Source organism: Oncorhynchus tshawytscha, linkage group LG07 (genome assembly GCF_018296145.1).
Source record: "Oncorhynchus tshawytscha isolate Ot180627B linkage group LG07, Otsh_v2.0, whole genome shotgun sequence".
Lineage (NCBI taxonomy): Eukaryota > Metazoa > Chordata > Actinopteri > Salmoniformes > Salmonidae > Oncorhynchus > Oncorhynchus tshawytscha.
The window spans coordinates 22,638,151-22,657,144 of NC_056435.1; the positions used below are offsets into that span (position 1 = coordinate 22,638,151).

Below are 18,994 nucleotides of genomic sequence, written 5' to 3' on the forward strand. Positions count from 1 at the left end.
GCCTCGCTAACTTGTTGTAAGTAAAATGACTAGCAGGCTGTTAAGTTCAGGACCTTGCCCACAGTCACCTGGTTTCACAGTGTCTTTGAATGGTACTCACGAGTGTTGCTTTGTATTTCTCATCTGGGTGCATGCTCAGGCTTCCCTGGATCGAACTAGCTCGTGCGACAACTGTTGCTGGCTGCGTCCAAGCTCACTCGATAGGCATGTGGCCTTCCTTAGAAGGCTTGGTGGGACTGAAGTTGACTGAAGTTGACCTTCCTCTCCTGAGTGCCTGTAACTCTGTGGAGCTGGCTGACATCTTGTTCTCCTTCAGTGTTACACAGGACTCATGTTCGGATGACAACGCGTTTGTTTTCTGAGACAGGCTTCGGGGTCGCTCATTGAGCTATGTCGCCGAGCGGCTGTTTCCGCCCCCTAAGGCAGAATGCGTCTTGGTTTAGTGGGAAATAACTGCCACCGGTGCAGGCCGCAGTCAAATCAAATCAAATTGTATTTGTCACATGAGCCGAATACAGGTATTACCTTCCCGTGAAATCCTTACTTACTACAAGCCCTTAACCAACAATGCAGTTCAAGAAATAGAGTTAAAAAAGATGTACTAAATACACTAAAGTCAATAAAATAACAATAATGAGGCTATATACAGGGGATGCTGGTACCAAGTCAATGTGCAGGGGGTACAGGTTAGTCAAGGCAATTTGTACATGTAGGTAGGGGTAAAGGGACTATGCATAGATAATAAACAGTGAGTAGCAGCAGTGTAAAAACAAAGTGGGGGGGGTCAATATAAATAGTCCGGCAGGCCATTTCATTAACTGTTCAGTAGCCTTATGGCTTGGAGGTAGAAGCTGTTAAGGAGCCTTTTGGACCTAGCTCTGGTACCACCTGCCATGCGGTAGCAAAGAGAACAGTCTATGACTTGGGTGACTGGGGTCTTCGACAAGTTTTTGGGCACTGCATAGCTCCGCTTGTCTCTTTTTCCAGACTTTGTCGAAGAGCTAAAGACCTTAATGGGGCCCAGCCGCATTCAGCAAACCTGATGTTGCATGGGTCTCCCACTTCATGGATGTGGAGGGGATGGAGGTGGCTTGTCTACACGCCTCCGGTGGAAGGGAAGCTAGCTGGCTACCTAGCTCCGTTGGCTAATAAAGGGATGACTAACCATAACCCGTCACTGCCGAATAAGCGTAGTCGTTTTTCGGGGGAGCAGCACTGGGCCCAGGGGGGTGGTGGCCGAGTCCCTGAACACGGTCACAATGCTGCATGTTTGCCAGACTGAGCTGTTGGCTGACCTGGCCATGGTTCTGGCTGCCCCATGCAGAGCTCCTAGATGTTCCGTTGCGCATGTCCCTTGGCATGGGGGCTACCGTGGATGGGGCAGCGGCAACTTTGATTGACTTTGTTGCAGGTTACGCCCAAGGGTGAAGTGAAAGCTGATCCCTGCGAGGAGCTGGGAAGGCAGCAGCCTTTGCTCAGCTAGCGCAATGAGAGTGGAGGTGGCACGGACTGGAGCTCCCCTTTTCCCCCCTCCCCAGATGTTCGCTGTGACAACAGTACCCCCAAGTGGCACGGCCAATCAGGGGAAGACACTGGTAGCCGAAGCCCTCGAACCCAGACTGGACCGAGCTTCAGGCAAACTCGGCCCTTAAGCACATGATTTCTACCCCAAATGGTCACTGGTGTCAAGAGTGCTGTGTCCTCCATGTGGGCTTAATAAAAAGAGTCCCTTCCTCACAGACAGACACTCAGTGGTTGAGAGTGGTGGAAATAAAAAAAACGCATGAAAACAATTCCCAAATTCTCCTAATCCACAAGTTGACGTTCGGCCCCTTCAGATGGCACTTTACGGGACACTTGCTGTCTATCTCAAAGCTCTGTATTATGCAAACAGTGATGTTGTGCGTCCCCCAGGTTTTCACTGAGTCATCACGTCGACTGCTCCCAAGACCTCAGCCACTGTTTTGAGGGAGGAGGTTTCTTCCCTTCTCCAGAATCAGGCAATCCGAGAGGTTCCTATGTAAGAGGTCCAGGAAGGCTGGCACAGCCAGTATTTCCTCGTTCCTAAAAGAGGTGGCACAGCCTGCGTGCCCTAGAGAAGCACTTCAGGGTCTACACATTTTGTGTTGTTTCCCTCCTTCAACTAACACTACTTATAGTCATAACTGTAGTCTCCCCTATGTGGAAGTTAGGCAAATTGAAATAGCACTAGCCTGCATTCAAAAATATATCTCCCCTCCCCCGCATCCCATTTCCCATTAACATGGTGGAGACTCACGCTTGAGCCTTTTACTTTCGGGTTATAGTCCACCAGCTTCAAACAGGTGTAAAAACAATGTTTTTTGTTATTGAAAATATATTTCACATCGATTTACATGGTACAATGATTCCCTACACTATTCAGTGCCTGTTTTCTCACATTACCTGACATTACCTGGATTTTAGCAACCAGGAAATTACAGAGTGCCCCAGTTTCCACTAGACAACACAGCCGCAAAGTCAAAACAGCTTTTGCATTTTGACTATAGAAGCCGGCCTGGCTTAAAATCAATAGGCGAATCTCACATCCAAACACAATACTGGTCGGCTAAGTAATACTGTGAAACACTCCACTATTCCACTATTACTGCAGATATATTATGGACATTTTCAGAAATTACATTGCAAAATTTTAAAAAAGGATCCTATGTCTAGAATATTTAAGCCTTAATTTCTCACACACAGTTTCCGGCCTCAAGGATCCTGTTCCCCCTATCATACCTGAACTACACTGATCATTAGCAATGATTATCTAATCAAAATGTCTCGTCTTAATTCTGTAGAAAGCTGAAAAAAGACCTCCTTCTGCAGTTCATTCCATTCACAACATTACTGTTTGTATTGCTCTCTGCTATTGATTAGCAGTTAGAACTTCTTTGGTTAAAACATATCCTTAACCACAGATCTAGGGTCAGATTATCCCTAACCAGATTATCTGACTCTGTATCAGTGATTATGAGCAGCAACTTCGACCTATTTAGTTAGAATCAAGCAAATTGTAACAACGTAGCACAAGAGTTGAAGCGCTTTTCAATATATAAAGAAATATGTGTGACATTGTGGTTGGGAACAGCAACTTCTACCTACTCCATTAGAATCTGTCAACAAAAAAAAACGTTATTTAACTAGGCAAGTCAGTTAAGAACAAATTCCTATTTACAATGATGGCCTGATGGCTCTACATAAATACAAATGTGTTGTTCAGGTAAGGCTGTTGAATTGCACCCTATTCGCCATAAAGTGCAAGAGTTTAGACCATGGCTCTGGCCAAAAGTAACACCCTATATATTGAATAGAGTGCCATTTGCGATGCACAAAGTCTTCCTTTATCAGTAATACCACAGGTGAAGGGCAGCTGATGGAATGTGTTCTCTCCCTGTAGGTGGGAGTGAGGGCACGGCAGAGCAGCTGGTCTACAGGGCAGCTAGTGTACAGAGCATATCAAGGTGGTACCTGTTGATCACAGGTACTGAGAGGTAGGAGTAAAGTACACCCAACAGTCAAGTCTCTGCCAATGCCACGCTCTCTCACTGTCAGCTCTGAGTTCACCTGAACTGCACTTGTAGCAAAACCTCAGAAACTGGTGTGTTTGTATGTGCATGTGTAAGTGAGAGTGCGAGAGAAAACTGATGAATAGGTAAAGAGGGAGAAGAGGGAGGAGAGAGAGAACAAGCGATAGGGGGAACAATGACAGAGAAGGATTGAGGGGGAGCGAGACAGACAGGGCCATAGAGGGAGACACCAAGCAGCAAACATTCACAGGGCCAGATTAACAAATCATAGGCGCCTGTTTTTCTTTTTTGGGGGGGACTCAGTCAGGCTCTCAACCTACTGTTGACAGTTAGAATACACAAGGTGCATTTTTAAATGTTGTTACGCATCAGCAGTTTCTCTTATGTCACTCAATTAGCCATGTCAGCTAAAATTGATAAATGAGTCTAGCCAGCTATCTAAACTTGTAGTAAAATGGCTGAATACCAACCGGGCATGCAGGGCAAATGCCCAGGGGCCCTGAATTCCATGGGGCCCCCATTCATTTTTTGTTAGTCACTCTCACTCCATAATGTCACAGTGGAATTATGCTTTTCAAAATTTTTACAAATTAATTTTAAATGAAAAGTTGAAATGTCTTCAGTCAATAAGTATTCAATCCCATTATGGCAAGCCTAAATAGATAGGTTCAAGAGTAAACGTAAAAATGTGCTTAACAAGTCATAATACGTTCCATGGACTCACTGTGTGCAATAATAGTTAACATGATTTTTGAATGACTACCTAATCTCTGGACCCCACGCATACAGATCCCTCAGGTCCCGCAGTCAAGAAGTGGATTTTAAACACAAATTCAACCATAAAGACCAGGGACGTTTTCCAATGCCTTGCAAAGAAGGTGTTACACGGAGTGGAGCAGGGGAACCCAAGAGCAGACTCAGATGAAGAGACTGGGATGAAGCAACCAAGGTATTTATTGAAACACAGGAAGAAGATGGAGTGCAGGCCAGGGGAAGCTTGGGTGGGTTGCATGAAACCAGGTGCGAAGGCTAAGGCTGGAGCGAGAGGAAAACAGCGTCAGGCAAGGGAAAACAGGCCCAACAGGATCTTAACAGGAACAAATGGCTAGAAACATAGACTGACTGAGCAGAGATTACGATCTGGCAGCGTGGAAGTGGCAGGAATTGAGTATTTGTGGAGGTCTTGATTATGGAACAGGTTGCAGTTGGTGGGGATCTGCTCTGACTCCAGCACACCTGTCTCCACCCACACAATCACACAGAGAGGGAGAGAGTACTGGGGGAGTGGCGGCAGGTCAAGGAGACACATGATGAGCAGCAGAGCAGATGTGACAGAAGGGTACCTATTGGTGGATGGGTAAAAAAGCAGACATTGAATATATTTTTATTTAATTTTTACCTTTATTTAACTAGGCAAGCCAGACTTCTTAAGGCTAGGCATCCCGCTAGTGGGACAACTTCCGGTGAAACTCTAATAAAAATCATAAAAACTATGGATATTAAACATGTAGGTACATACAAGTGTCTTAAAGCAGTTAAACGCTTAAATTCTTGTTAATCTAAATGCACTGTGTTACGCGGAGCAGCACAGGGGAACACAAGAGCAGACTCAGACCAGGAAACAGGGATGAATGAACCAAGATATTTATTGTAACACGGGGAGAGATGAAGTGCAGGTCCAGGGAAGCTTGGATGAGTTGTAGGAAACCCGATGTGGAGGCTGAGGTTGGACTGAGCTGGGTTGGGACAGGGTAAACAGGTCTGGAGGGGAATCCAAGGGAGTGATGATGAGTTGAATTCAGAACAGGGTAGCAGAGTGGTGAGATGTGGAACAGGAGACAGGAACCAGAGTCAGAGCAGCAAAACTGCAGTGAGATGAGAAACAGCGTCAGGCAAGGAAATAGGCACAGCAGGATACAGGATCTTAAAAAACAACAAATAGCTAGAAGCAGGACTGACTGAATGGAGATTACGATCTGGCAGAGTGGAAGTGGCAGAACTGAGTATTTGTAGAGGTCTTGATTATGGAACGGTTGAAGCTGGTGGGGAACTGCTCTGACTCCAGCACACCTGTCTCCAACCACACAATCACACACAGAGAGAGAAGAAGAGGGAGAGGGAGAGAACTGGGGGAATGGCTGCAGGTCAAGGAGACACCGGATGTCCACTAGGGGGCGTAGCAGGAGCAGATGTGACACACCATCCGATTTACAGTAGACTTTAAAGCGAAAGCACGCCATGCTATTGTTTGAGGACGGCGCCCCACATCAAAATATTTTTCCACCAGTACAGGTTTCATAAATTCACAAATAGCGAATAAATATTCACTTACTTAAAAAAAATATTCCTCTGATTTGTAATCCAAAGGGTCCCAGCTACAGCATGTAGTGTCGTTTTGTTAAAATCCTTCATTATATCCCTAAAAGTCTGTTTAGTTGGCGCCATCGATTTGAGCATTCCACTTGTTCAACATGCAGAGAAAGGAATCCAAAAACCTACCGCTAAACTTTGTTAAAACAAGTCAAAATACGTTTCTATATAATCCTTAGATACCCTAAAATGTAAATAAAATATAATGTTTCATATGGAAAGAAGTATGTTCAATAGGAAAACAATATTAGCAGGTGTGTGTCCTCTTCGTTTCGCGTGCATACACTAATTTACGTTGATCAGCCCTACGTTTTGGAAGAAACAAGCCTGAAACCTTGAACAAAGACTACTGACACCCAGTGGAAGCTATAGGAATTTGCATACTGGGAGTGTCATGTTCTGACCTTAGTTTTTTTGTTATGTCTTTGTTTTAGTATGGTCAGGGCGTGAGTTGGGTGGGTTGTCTATGTTCTGTTTTCTATGTTGTGTTTTGAGTTTGGCCTGGTATGGTTTTCAATCAGAGGCAGGTGTCGTTAGTTGTCTCTGATTGAGAATCATACTTAGGTAGCCTTTTTCCACCTGTGTTTCGTGGGTGTTTATTTTCTGTTCTATGTTTTGTATTTCACCGTTCAGGACTGTTTCATTTCGTTCTCGTTGTTTTTGTTTTGTGTTCATATAATAAATACAATATGGACACTTACCACGCTGCGCATTGGTCCTCCGATCCTTCTTTACTACTCCTCCTCAGAAGAGGAGGACGAGAATCGTTACATGGAGCTAGATTGGGGTCTCAAAACAAATCTGGTTGTTTTTCTTTGGATTTTCTCCTACCATATCTATTGTGTTATAGTCCCCTACATTATTTTAAAATTTCTACAAACTTCAGAGTGTTTTCTTTCCAATGGTACCAATTATATGCATATCTTGGATTCAGGGCCTGAGCAACAGGCAGTTTACTTTGGGCACGTTAGTCGGGTAAAAATTGAGAAAAATAGACCCTAGGCTGAAGAGGTTTTAAGAACATATTCTTATTTACAATGGCGGCCTACACCGGCCAAACCCGGACAACAACCAGTTGTGATACAGCCTGGATTCAAACCAGGGTGTCTGGCACTAAGATGCAGTGCCTTAGACCAATGGGCCACTCCCTTCGAGCATGGTGAAGATATTAATTAAGCTTTGGATGTTACCTTCAATACACCCAGGCACTACAAAGATACAGGCGTCCTCCCAAACTCAGTTGCCGGATAGGAAGACAACCGCTCAGGGGCCATGGGGCCAAAGGTGACTTTAAAACAGTTAAGAGTTTAATGGCTGTGATAGATGAAAATTGAAGATGGATAAACAGACATTGTGGTTACTCCACAATACTAACCTAAATGACAGAGTGAAAAGAAGGAAGCTTGTACAGAATAAAAAATATTCCAAAGCATGCATCCTGTTTGCAACAAGGCAATAAAGTAATACTGCAGAAAATGTGGCAAAGCAGTTAACTTCTGTCCTGAATAGAAAGTGCTATGTTTGGGGCAAATCCAATGGAACACATTACCGAGTACCGCTTTCCATATTTTCAAGCACAGTGGTGGCTGCATCATGTTATGGATATGCTTGTAATTGTTAAGAACTGGGGAGTGTTTCAGGATAAAAAATAATTGGAATGGAGTTTTCCTAGAGGAAAACCAAAATCAGTCTTTTTTACACCAGACACTGGGAGGACAATAACCTAAAACACAAGGTTAAACCTACGCTGGAGGTGCTTACCAAGAAGTCAACGAATGTTCCAGTTTTAACTTAATCTGCTTCTAAATCTATGGAAAGACTTGAAAATGGTTGTCGAGCAACCAAATCTCGCTTAAGTGCCCTCAAAAGGCTTGGTCTGGCCCTGTCTCTCCCTCAGTTACACACATAGGCCCCCTACCTCTTCTCCTCCCCCATCTGATGATTAACAGAGCGGCATCAGGCAGCAACAGGCTGTCTACACTCATTGAGAGCGGCCTCCTAAGTCCTCCTGTGGTTGGCAGTTGCAGTAAAAAAAATATATATATATATATATATACTACATACAGTTGAAGTTGGAAGTTTACATACACTTAGGTTGGAGACATTAAAACTAGTTTTTCAAGCACTAAACAAATTTTCTTGTTAACAAACTATAGTTTTGGCAAGTCGGTTAGGACATCTACTTTGTGCATGACACAAGTCATTTTTACAACAATTGTTTACAGACAGATTATTTCACTTAGAATTCACGGTATCACAATTCCAGTAAGTCAGAAGTTTACATACACTAAGTTGACTGTGCCTTTAAACAGCTTGGAAAATTCCAGAAAATGATCTCATAGCTTTAGAAGCTTCTGATAGGCTAATTGACTTAATTTCAGGTGCACTCAGCTCACTGGGTGCACCTGTGGATGTATTTCAAGGCCTACCTTCAAACTCAGTGCCTCTTTGCTTGCCATCATGGGAAAATCAAAAGAAATCAGTAAAGACCTCAGAAAATAAATTGTAGACTTCCACAAGTCTGGTTCATCATTGGGATCAATTTCCAAATGTCTGAAGGTACCATGTTCATCTGTACAAACAATAGTACGCAAGTATAAACACCAGCTGTCATACTGCTCAGGAAGGAGATGCGTTCTGTCTCCTAGAGACAAACGTACTTTGGTGCGAAAAGTGCAAATTAATCCCAGAACAACAGCAAAGGACCCAGCAAAGGACCTTGAAACAGGTTCAAAGGTATCTATTACCACAGTGAAACGAGTCCTATAACCTGAAAGGCCGCTCAGCAAGGAAGAAGCCACTGCTTAAAAAACGCATTAAAAAATACAGACTATGGTTTGCAACTGCACATGGGGACAAAGATCGTACTTTTTGGAGAAATGTCCTCCGGTCTGATGAAACAAAAATAGAACAGTTTGGCCATAATGATCATCGTTATGTTTAAAGGAAAAAGGGGGAGGCTTGCAAGCCGAAGAACAGCATCCCAACCTTGAAGCATTGAGGTGGCAGCATCATGTTGTGGGGGTGCTTTGCTGCAGGATGGACTGGCGCACTTCACAAAATAGATGGCATCATGAGGCAGGAAAATTATGTGGATATATTGAAGCAACATCTCAAGTCATCAGTGAGGAAGTTAAAGCTTGGTCGCAAATGGGTCTTCCAAATGGACAATGACCCCAAGCATATACTTCCAAAGTTGTGGCAAAACTGTGGCAAAAAGCTGTGGCAAAAAAACTTCTGACCCACTGGAAATGTGATGAAAGAAATAAAAGCTGAAATAAATCATTCTCTATTATTATTCTGACATTTCACATTCTTAAAATAAAGTGGTGATCCTAACTGACCTAAGACATGGAATTTTTTCTAGGATTAAATGTCAGGAATTGTGAAAAACTGAGTTTAAATGTATTTGGCTAAGGTGTATGTAAACTTCCAACTTCAACTGTATATAATATATACTATGTTTTATTTATATATATATATACAATGCCTCTTGGGGCACCTACGGGCCTGGCCCCAGGGGCTTCACCCACTGTAAACCCCTGCATTAATCTGGCCTGGTCCACTCCTAGCAGGTGTAATGTTTACAGCACTGTTGGGGTGATCAAGACAAACGTCCTGAGCAAATGCCCACGCTCTCTCTGTTTATACAGTCTAGATCAGAGCAAGATCCTACTCACAACATGCCCATCCAACCTCTAGTTCAACATCTAGTTCCCTTGCTAGTCAACACTGACATCAGCTTAGTAAACACGTCAGTTAGGTGAAGTTTGGTTAGTTAGGTGAAGTGTTCACCTCTCATTCTCTCTCTCTCTCTCTCTCTCTCTCTCTCTCTCTCTATAGCTCTATCTAGCTCTCTCTCTCTCTAGCTCTCTCTCTTTGTTCTTCTCTGTCTCTCTCTCTAGCTCTCTCTCCCTCTGTCTGTATCTGTGTCTCTCTCTGTCTCTGTCTTGCTCACTGTCTCTTAATTCAATTAAAGTCAAAGGGGCTTTAATGACATGGGAAATATGTTTACATTGCCAAAGCAAGTGAAATAAACAAGAAAAGAAATAGAAGAAAAAAAAATCCCCCCAAAAATTAACAGTTTACGTTGCAATCACAAAGGTTTGAATAATATAAAGGCATTTCAAATGTTTTGTTAACAGCTTTGTCTCTCTGTCTTTCTTTCTCTATTTCTCTCTCTCTCTCTCTCTCTCTCACTCTCTCTCTCTCTCTCTCTCTCTCCGGCACCCATCTGGGTCTTGTAACACATGACAGCTGAAGTAGGGTTTCCACGTTTAATTTGAGGTGTGATTAAACGGCACATATCTATAAATTGCCAGTCAGCTAGTCAGCCAGCCAACCCTAGCCGGCTGGCTGTTTGAAAAGCCTCTCTCTGCTAAACACATGTACATGCAACACAGTCTGCAAAGTTAATGCAGATTATTTTCACCTGCATGGGGCATTCAGGATGGAGCATCCAAAATAGCAACCCCAAATGGGACGTGTTGGCAAAGTTGTGTCTTTGCAGTGGTAGCAATTGTCCAATGTGTGCAAATGTATCAATATGATGTGGATTTTTTATCTTCATACTGAATGAAAATAGCTACATCTAAATGAGTGAGAGACCACAGGAAATACAGTTGAAGACTTGAAGGTGTGAATATTGCCTATGACAGTACACACACCTCCCCAGTTATGTTATCTGTGAGATCTACTGGTCCCTGCTACAAAAAAAAGAAAGAAAATAAATGCTGCTCGAGTTGGTCCTCAGTTCTATCCAATTCTGCTCTGTTCCTACCAAACCCCCTCCACCCCTCCTGCGCTCCTTCACTCCATCCCTCACCCTGACCACAGCACTTGATCCTCTCTTATCCTCCTCCTCTCCCTCCATCCCTCTCGCTCACTGGGTCTGATGCCTGTGTCGAGCCTCGTGAAGAGGGCTAGTAAATAGGGCCTGGTGCCTGGGCTTGTTGCTGTCTCTCTCTCCCCTGGACTTGCCTTCCTACCACTGTGGGAATCTGGCCTAACTCAGTGCTGCAGCTACGCAATTTGAGAGTATCTTACAAGCAGCTTAGTGATGAGTAAAAGTCTGTATTTCATATTACAGCACACCTACTGTAATAGAAATACATTATCAAAGCAAGTACTGTGTGATGACAAACAGTACAATACCTTAGTATTGACTGTAATTATACTGTAAAAAGGTCAATGCTAGCATAATCAGAATGAACGGATGATTGAAATTCATCAAGGGGAGGGGTTTGTATTTCACAGTATTTTACTGTAATTACAAGGGATTGGTGCAAGCAGGTTGGCTGCTAGGTAAGGTGTTTACACATTACAACATATTATTGAATATTTGGTGTTTTATATCACCTTAACAAAGGCTTCCAAATTTCAAAAATAAAATTGTATTGGTCACATACACATATTTTAGCAGATGTTATTGCGGTTGTAGCGAAATGCTTGTGTTCCTAGCTCCAACAGTTCAGTAATATCTAACAATTCACAACAATACTCACAAATCTAAAAGTAAAAGAATGGAATTAAGAAATATATTAGGACGAGTAATGTCGGAGTGTCATTGACTAAAATACAGTAGAATACAGTATATACATATGAAATTATTCAAACAGTGTGTAAACATTATTAAAGTGACTAGCGTTCCATTATGTACATGCCTATGTACATAGGGCAGCAGTCTATAAGGTGCATGGTTGAGTAGCCGGGTGCTAGCCGGCTAGTGATGGCTATTTAATAGTCTGATGGCCTTGAGATAGAAGCTGTTTTTCAGTCTCTCGGTCCAAGCTTTGACGCACCTGTACTGACCTCGGCTTCTGGTTGATAACAGGGTGAACAGGCCATGGGTTGGGTGGTTGATATCCTGTGACAGGATGGCCTTCCTGTGACATCGGGTGTTGTGGGTGTCCTGGAGGGCGGACAGTGTGCCCCTGGTGATGTGTTAGGCAGACCACACCACCCTCTGGAGAGCCCTGCGTTTGCGGGCGGTGCAGTTGCAGTACCAGGCGGTGATATAGGCCGGCAGGATGTTTTCGATTGTGCATCTGTAAAAGTTTTGAGGGTCTTAGGGGACAAGTCAAATTTCTTCAGCCTCCCGAGGTTGAAGATGCGTTGTTGCGCCTTCTTCACCACACTGGCTGTGTGGGTGAACCATTTCAGATTATCAGGGATGTGTACGCAAATGAACTTGTAGATTTTTACCTTCTCCACTGCGGTCCTGTTGATGAGGATAGGGGCGTGCTCCCTCTGCTGTCTCCTGAAGTCCACGATCATCTCCTTTGTTTTGTTGACTTTGAGGTTATTTTCCTGGCCACTCCGCCTCCTTTTCCTGGCCGGCTCTCACCTCCTCCCTGTAGGCTGTCTCATCATGGTTGGTAATCAGGTACTACTGTTATGTTGTCTGCTAACTTGAGGATTGAGTTGGAGGTGTGATTGCCACGCAGTCATGGTTGAACAGGGAGTACAGGAGGGGGCTGAGCATGCACCCCTGTGGGGCCCTGTGTTGAGGATTAGCGTAGTGGGGGCAGCCCAGGACCCAGGTGCACAGAGTTCAGACCCAGGGCCTGAGCTTAATGATGAGCTTGTAGGGTACTACGGTGTTGAAGGCTGAGCTTTAGTCAATGAACAGCATTCTTACGTAGGTGTTCCTCGTGTCCAGATGGGATAGGGCAGTGTGCAATGCAAGGGTGATTGTATCGTTTGTGGATCTATTTTTGTACCTTTATTTAACTAGGCAAGTCAGTTAAGAACAAATTCTTATTTTACAATGTTGGCCTACCCTGGCCAAACCCTCCCCTAACCCGGACGACACTGGGCCAATTGTGATACAGCCCAGGATCAACCCAGGGTCTGCAGTGACACCTCTAGCACTGAGACGCAGTGTCTTAGACCGCTGCGCCACTCGGGCGGATGTGAGGGCCCTGATCTATTGGGGCGGCTGGCAAATTGAAGTGGGTCTAGGGTGTCAGGTAAGGTGGACGTGATAGGATCCTTAATGACAGAATGATCGATATGATCCTGATGGCAGAAGTGAGTGCTACAGGGCGAAAGTCATTTAGTTCAGTTACCTTTGATTTCTTGGGTACAAGAACAATGGTGGACTTCTTAAAGCAAGTGGGAACAGCAGACTAGAAATATATGTAAACACTCCAGCCAGCTGGTCTGCGCATGCTCTGAGGACTCAGCTAGGGATGCCGTCTGGGCCGGCAGCCTTGCGAGGGTTAACACGCTTAAATGTCTTACTCACGTCGACCACAAAGAACGAGACCCCGCAGTCAGCCCATGGGAGGGTGTTGCGTCGGTGGCACAGAAGGTGTTTAGATTGTGGCAGCGACTACAGGGCAAACAGACCAAAAGGACATGGCAAAATGCTCAACCATTTCATGTTCAAGACTTGCTGCAACTCTAATCTGTCCCCTATACATTTTCAATTGATGGGGCACTACAACCACATAGGAGTTAAATTGGTACTGCATTCTCACTTACAGGTGCAACAAATATAGCCTCTTACAAGGCACACCTCCAAATATATTAATGAGCCAGAAACAACAATACCATACACCCACTAGTGGTCAAAAGGTTTTAGATGCTCTAAATATACGGTACGCACTGCATTCTGTGGGGTGGAATTAGAGTACCATTCAAAATATAGTAATTTTCCCACAGTGTACCATAATTCATAGTATGCTGCAGTTAACTATTTCAGAGTTGTTTACTTTAGATATTTACCTAAAATTACCATATAAATTAAAGTTTTTCGTTACAGTGCTGCTATAGATATATAGACTTTCACTCACTCTGCTGCTCACATAATACCACACCATCTCCCTCTCTCTCTCTCTCTCTCTCTCTTTTCTCTCAATGTGTTTTTCACTCATTACGACTCTCTCTCTTTCTCCCTTCGATTCTCTCTCCTGTACTCATGCCCCCTGTGACAATTCTGTGCCAGAGAAAGACACATTTGGGCACACACACACACGCACACACACACCACACACACATACGTGTGTGCACATGCACACACACAGCTGGGCCCCAGCTGCACACAAAGACTGGGGTTTGGAAATCAATGAAGGAGAAAGAAGAAAAAGTGGAAAGAGTTTAAATAAATTGGCACTTGACAAAAGAAGAAACCGAGAAAGAGTGAGTGAGGGAAAGAGTGAGTGAGGGAAAGAGAGAGAGAGAGAACTGTGAGGAAAAAGTTCAATTGACTATCAGCTCAACAGTACAGTACAGTTGTAAATGAATCCAAGATCAAGTAGTAAGGTAAAGAGGTCAAAGGGGGAGTGACTCTTGCTGCACCTTGCACAACGTGAACTCAGAGAGTTCAGAGTTCAGAGACTACTCAGAGACAGTGCTGTGAGATATAATGTGTACACTTCATGAATGTAGTCATTTATTTAGGCAGTTGTTATTGCGATGCCATGCATTATAATGCACCACACACCGTTCACGAGGCATTACAAATGTGCGTATATGCATTATGAAGAAGGTATTCATAGGAAGTGTTAACAATGTCACACATGGAGTGCAAACCCGTACCTGCATCACCATGCATACAACCATTCTCATTTCAAACTAGGGAAGTCACATCTTATTGAAATTGTACACCATTTTCAATAAGACTTGTCTACATAAATACCCCATAACATGATCTTCTGCATTCTGGAGACAATAGACAGCAATAATCTCAACTTTGGTTGATATCTGTGGACATTGACAGTTTTATTTGGAAGACAGAGACTGTAATCAATAAGCGTCTTGGAGACAGAAGAAACGATGTCGTAGCATCTCTTTTTTTGGACAGACACTTTAATCCCTGTCTGTTGAGTTAGTGTTGCCAAATTCATTTGGTTATATATGGGGCCCCACTCCTCACATACACATTCTCTCCAGAGGTTTCCGCACACACACACGCATGCACACACGCACACTCAAGCACACACGGCTCAGAGAATGAAAGCTACAAAAAAAGGGAGATACTGCAAAAAATAAATACTCCCATCACCTGATCATTAGACAGCAATTAAAAATGTCCCTTCACCATCTCTTGCCATTAATATTTGTCTATGAAGCAAACTATGCAAATATACATTGTCAAAATAATCTTCGGAAATGTTGAATATTTAGGACTGTTTTCATGTATGTTCTTCTCTAACTTCCATCTGTTGTGCATTTGCATTAAGTCCTGTACCACCACAAGAGGAAACATCAGCAAACATCTGAGGCGGCATGTGTCGGAGCCATTTCACCTCGTCTTGTTGTGTGAATGAACAAAACACATATCCCAGGCATTATAGTCCTCTAAGTCGTATTGAATCACATTGAATTCAGTCACAAAATTGTGTTTGCAAAACCACCTCCTTTTCTGTTTCATGGTAGGAATATCTCCTTGATAGTAGTTGCGACAGTCACAACACCATTTCACTTTCAACTATAGCTGACCCCTAAATCCACAAAGAAAAGTCATTGAACTTATTTGTCTCAGAAACAACGAGCAAGTTCTGACCGTGCCTCTAAACACAACATGCATCATCAAATTATACACACCTCAATCTCTTGGTTTGACGAGAGGAACTTCCCTGATCTACAAGTAATGTGGTGGTTGCTGTTTCTAGTTCCTTGTAAGTAATTACGGTAATATGTATTTTTTGTGTGACTATCTTTACGTTAGTGTGAGTAGAACTGTGAAAAGGAGGTCCTGGGAAGACGGGTGCTATATTTAACAAGGAGGGGACAGTGATGGGAGCACGCACGCAACCACACACATCTCGCTCTGCATCAAAATTGGGGAACACTCCTAGCAGTCAACTGTTGTGTGTAGCCTTCATCTCATCACAGCCATAGTTAAAGTCAACATTGCATGAATTTAACAGTAGCCTACAAGCAGCCCAGTGGCAAATAAAATTAAGTACACCTGCTGTAATAGAAACACGGTAGCAAAGCAAGTACTGTGTAATGACACAAAGTACAATACCATAACATTTACTGTATGATATTGTAAAACAGTAAATGTTACCGTAATCGGAATTAATGAATGAATGGATGGATTAGGAGGGGTTTGTATTTCATAGTAGAGGCCTTAACAAGGCTTCCAAACTTGCAGTGACTACAGGGCAAAACAGAACAAAAGGACATGGCAAAATGCTCAACCATCTAAGGTTTAAGACTTGCTGCCACTCCAATCTGTCTCATATACATTTTACATTGACGGGGTACTATAACCACATAGGAGTTCAATTGGTATTGCCTTCTCACTCATGGGTGCAACAAATATAACCTCTTAAAGGCACGCCTCCAAATATATTCATGAGCCAGAAACAAAGCCATGGAGGCATGCCAAGCATTTTTTTTTATGCTCTCTACTTGTCAGTGTTCCAAATGGGACATTACCTACGTTCTACCTAAACATGCTAACACCATCTGATAGAATTCATAGCAAGCAGTGCACTGGAATGACATTCAGATGAACTGGAATGACATTCACTCTCATGGGATGGGTGGCCGAAAATAAGTAACTGAAAGCCACACCCCCAATAAGTCATGAATATGACCGTACTCAGGCATATGTCACTATGTTTCTATGGCTATACGCACCATGCCATTGCTTCTTCATCTGTCCATTTCGCAAAAAGACAGCTCAAAATCCTGAGTGCAAAGCAGCTGTCTAAGGCACTGCATTGCAGTGTTAGAGGCATCACTGCAGACCTGGGTTCGACCCCAGGCTATATCACAACCGGCCGTGATTGGAAGTCCCATAGGGTGGTGCACAATTTGCCGTCATTGTAAATAATAATTTATTCTTAACTGACTTGCCTAGTTAAATAATGGTTCAATAAAATACAATTAGTGTGTGTGTGTGTGTGTGTGTGTGTGTGTGTGTGTGTGTGTGTGTGTGTGTGTGTGTGTGTGTGTGTGTGTGTGAGAGAGAGAGAGAGACCCTATCTGACTCACTGTAGCACTCTCTGGCTTCAGCTCCACTTGTCACTGTTAAGTGATTGACATCATCAGTTTGATGAGAAGCTATTCAGTATTTACATATGAAAACACTGAGCTACCTCAGTAATAACCTACATACATTACAAATAGATTGTTATAATATGCATGTAGACTACGAGTGTGGGGAAATGAGGTAGGACTTGGATATGGCATTGGTACATCTATGAAATGTAGTTATTTTTGTTTGTTTGAAAATACAGTTAATCAAATAGATGAATATATTAACTTGCAATACTCGCGCAATAAAATACAAATAATTGTATATTATAATACAATGCGTTTTTATTTGGTAAAGGAGTCAAAAGTATTTATCTGTTCTATTTTTCAACTCATTTGAATTATGTTATTCTTAATAATTTGCTCAATATAAATGATGCAGGAATACGATTATCTATTTTTGATCAATGTATCACAATAGTAGGCCTCTTAGGATTGTTGTAAATAATCGTTTAATTTGTTTCTATATCTACCCTGTCCAAGTCAGTCCCTTTGCTCTTGGTGTCTTTTGTCGTGTCTAGAATAAACGGGTTTTTTTCTGTTTGGGTGATATAACCAAAACAAAGCTTTTAATAATTGTAACATATGTTTCAATTGAGTTATTATGTTCAAAACCAGTTATTATTATGAGCGCAATGATCACTGTAAACAAAATGTAAGCCTGTTATACATTGTTGTCTTGGAGGAAATATTGCTTGCGACCTGTTGCATTTCAAATGCTGCTGTTCATGTCTATCCCTTTCTTCTTTAATATATACTTTACACGTGTTTTAAAATAAATACTCGGATATACTACAACAATCACGGAGAGACAATTAAAACGAACAAAAAACATGGGTGCAAAATCCTATGACAATAGGCTATAGTTCAAAATATGTACTCATTTTCAAACAAGGCATTATACTTAAATATAAGAACGTCTTATTATAATTCATTCTAATATCAACACTTGGAAACATATGGGTCTATCAGTAAGTAGCCCAAAGATGTGCAGTTTCGCACTGCATGCACTGCATTCACGTTGCCGCACAATTCTGGAATTGTAGGGTTATTTCTTGAATGGCACGTGAATTTAGCATGTTTCGCTGTTTTGCAAATCTCTCTCTCTAAACATGCCATCAATTGCTGTTATGGCAAAAAAAAAATGCATAATGACAATATCAGTGACATCGAAACCACATGTTTATACTTCTCTAGAATGTGCTGCTATTTCCCAAAGTTTTTAAATAAGAAAAACGTCTACTTAGAGAAACCAACCCGAGTCATGTACTATTCAATACCGTCTCAATAATGAAATATCCGCTACATCATGAGATGTGAACGACATCACAAGGACGTAATGACAATGTGTTCAACAACTTCAACTACATAATGCACTGCACAAGTCATATTCCATACCTTGATTCCTTCTCGGGTTCGCTTGCTTCCTTCGTTTGCCCCTGCTCTCCTCTGCCATCATGCCCCCAAAGGCTCCCTTTGCCCGAAGAAGCACTTTTTGGAGTGTCGGTGCGTGACAATTGACAACGAATGGTGTGAAACATTGCCTGCGTCCGCAGCGGGTGACTATAACCCTTCTGTAACCTCAAGTCGATGAGCTGAGCGCGAGGAGAGAAGTGAGTGATGTCATTGGAGAAGGTTAGTCCCTCCTGTCGGTGATATAGTGAGTGGATTCTCTCCACCGGCGCATTCGGTGTGGCATCTAAAAACGCAATTTAAAAGTTATGGTTTGAAGTTATACACAGTCAATTCTAAGTTATCATCTCTCAATTCTATCGAGTTCCAGCCACAAATAGAGCACGGCTTGCACAAAGAAGCAGCAAGCCGCGTGGGTAAAGCGGAGAGTTCACATCGCAACAGTTCGTTTTGGTGGTCTAAGACTCATTATTTAATATCTGATATGTTTTCGTATCGGTTCTTGACAGTCTTGTGTTTTTTTCTTTTGAAACATTATATTGTCCAATAATATTTTAACAAATTCTTGCAGTAAATAAATTTTAAAAAATAGGTTAATATGCGAACAACCCATTCTTTGTCATTTATTTGTTAAATAATTGTTCATGTTGAGCGCTAGGCTG

The 18,994-nt window shown here is 42.6% G+C and overlaps 1 protein-coding gene across 1 annotated transcript in view; it reads right to left on the reverse strand.

Annotated features, from left to right (window-relative positions):
- LOC112254146 (zinc finger E-box-binding homeobox 1) overlaps window positions 1-18,585 on the reverse strand; it is a 49,670-nt gene extending 31,085 nt beyond the window's left edge. The window contains exon 1 of the mRNA XM_024426425.2: window positions 18,318-18,585. Within this exon, the coding sequence (XP_024282193.1) occupies window positions 18,318-18,378 (61 nt within the window). The 5' untranslated portion in view covers window positions 18,379-18,585. The remainder of the gene's footprint in view (window positions 1-18,317) is intronic.
- Between the last annotated feature and the right edge of the window lie 409 nt (window positions 18,586-18,994).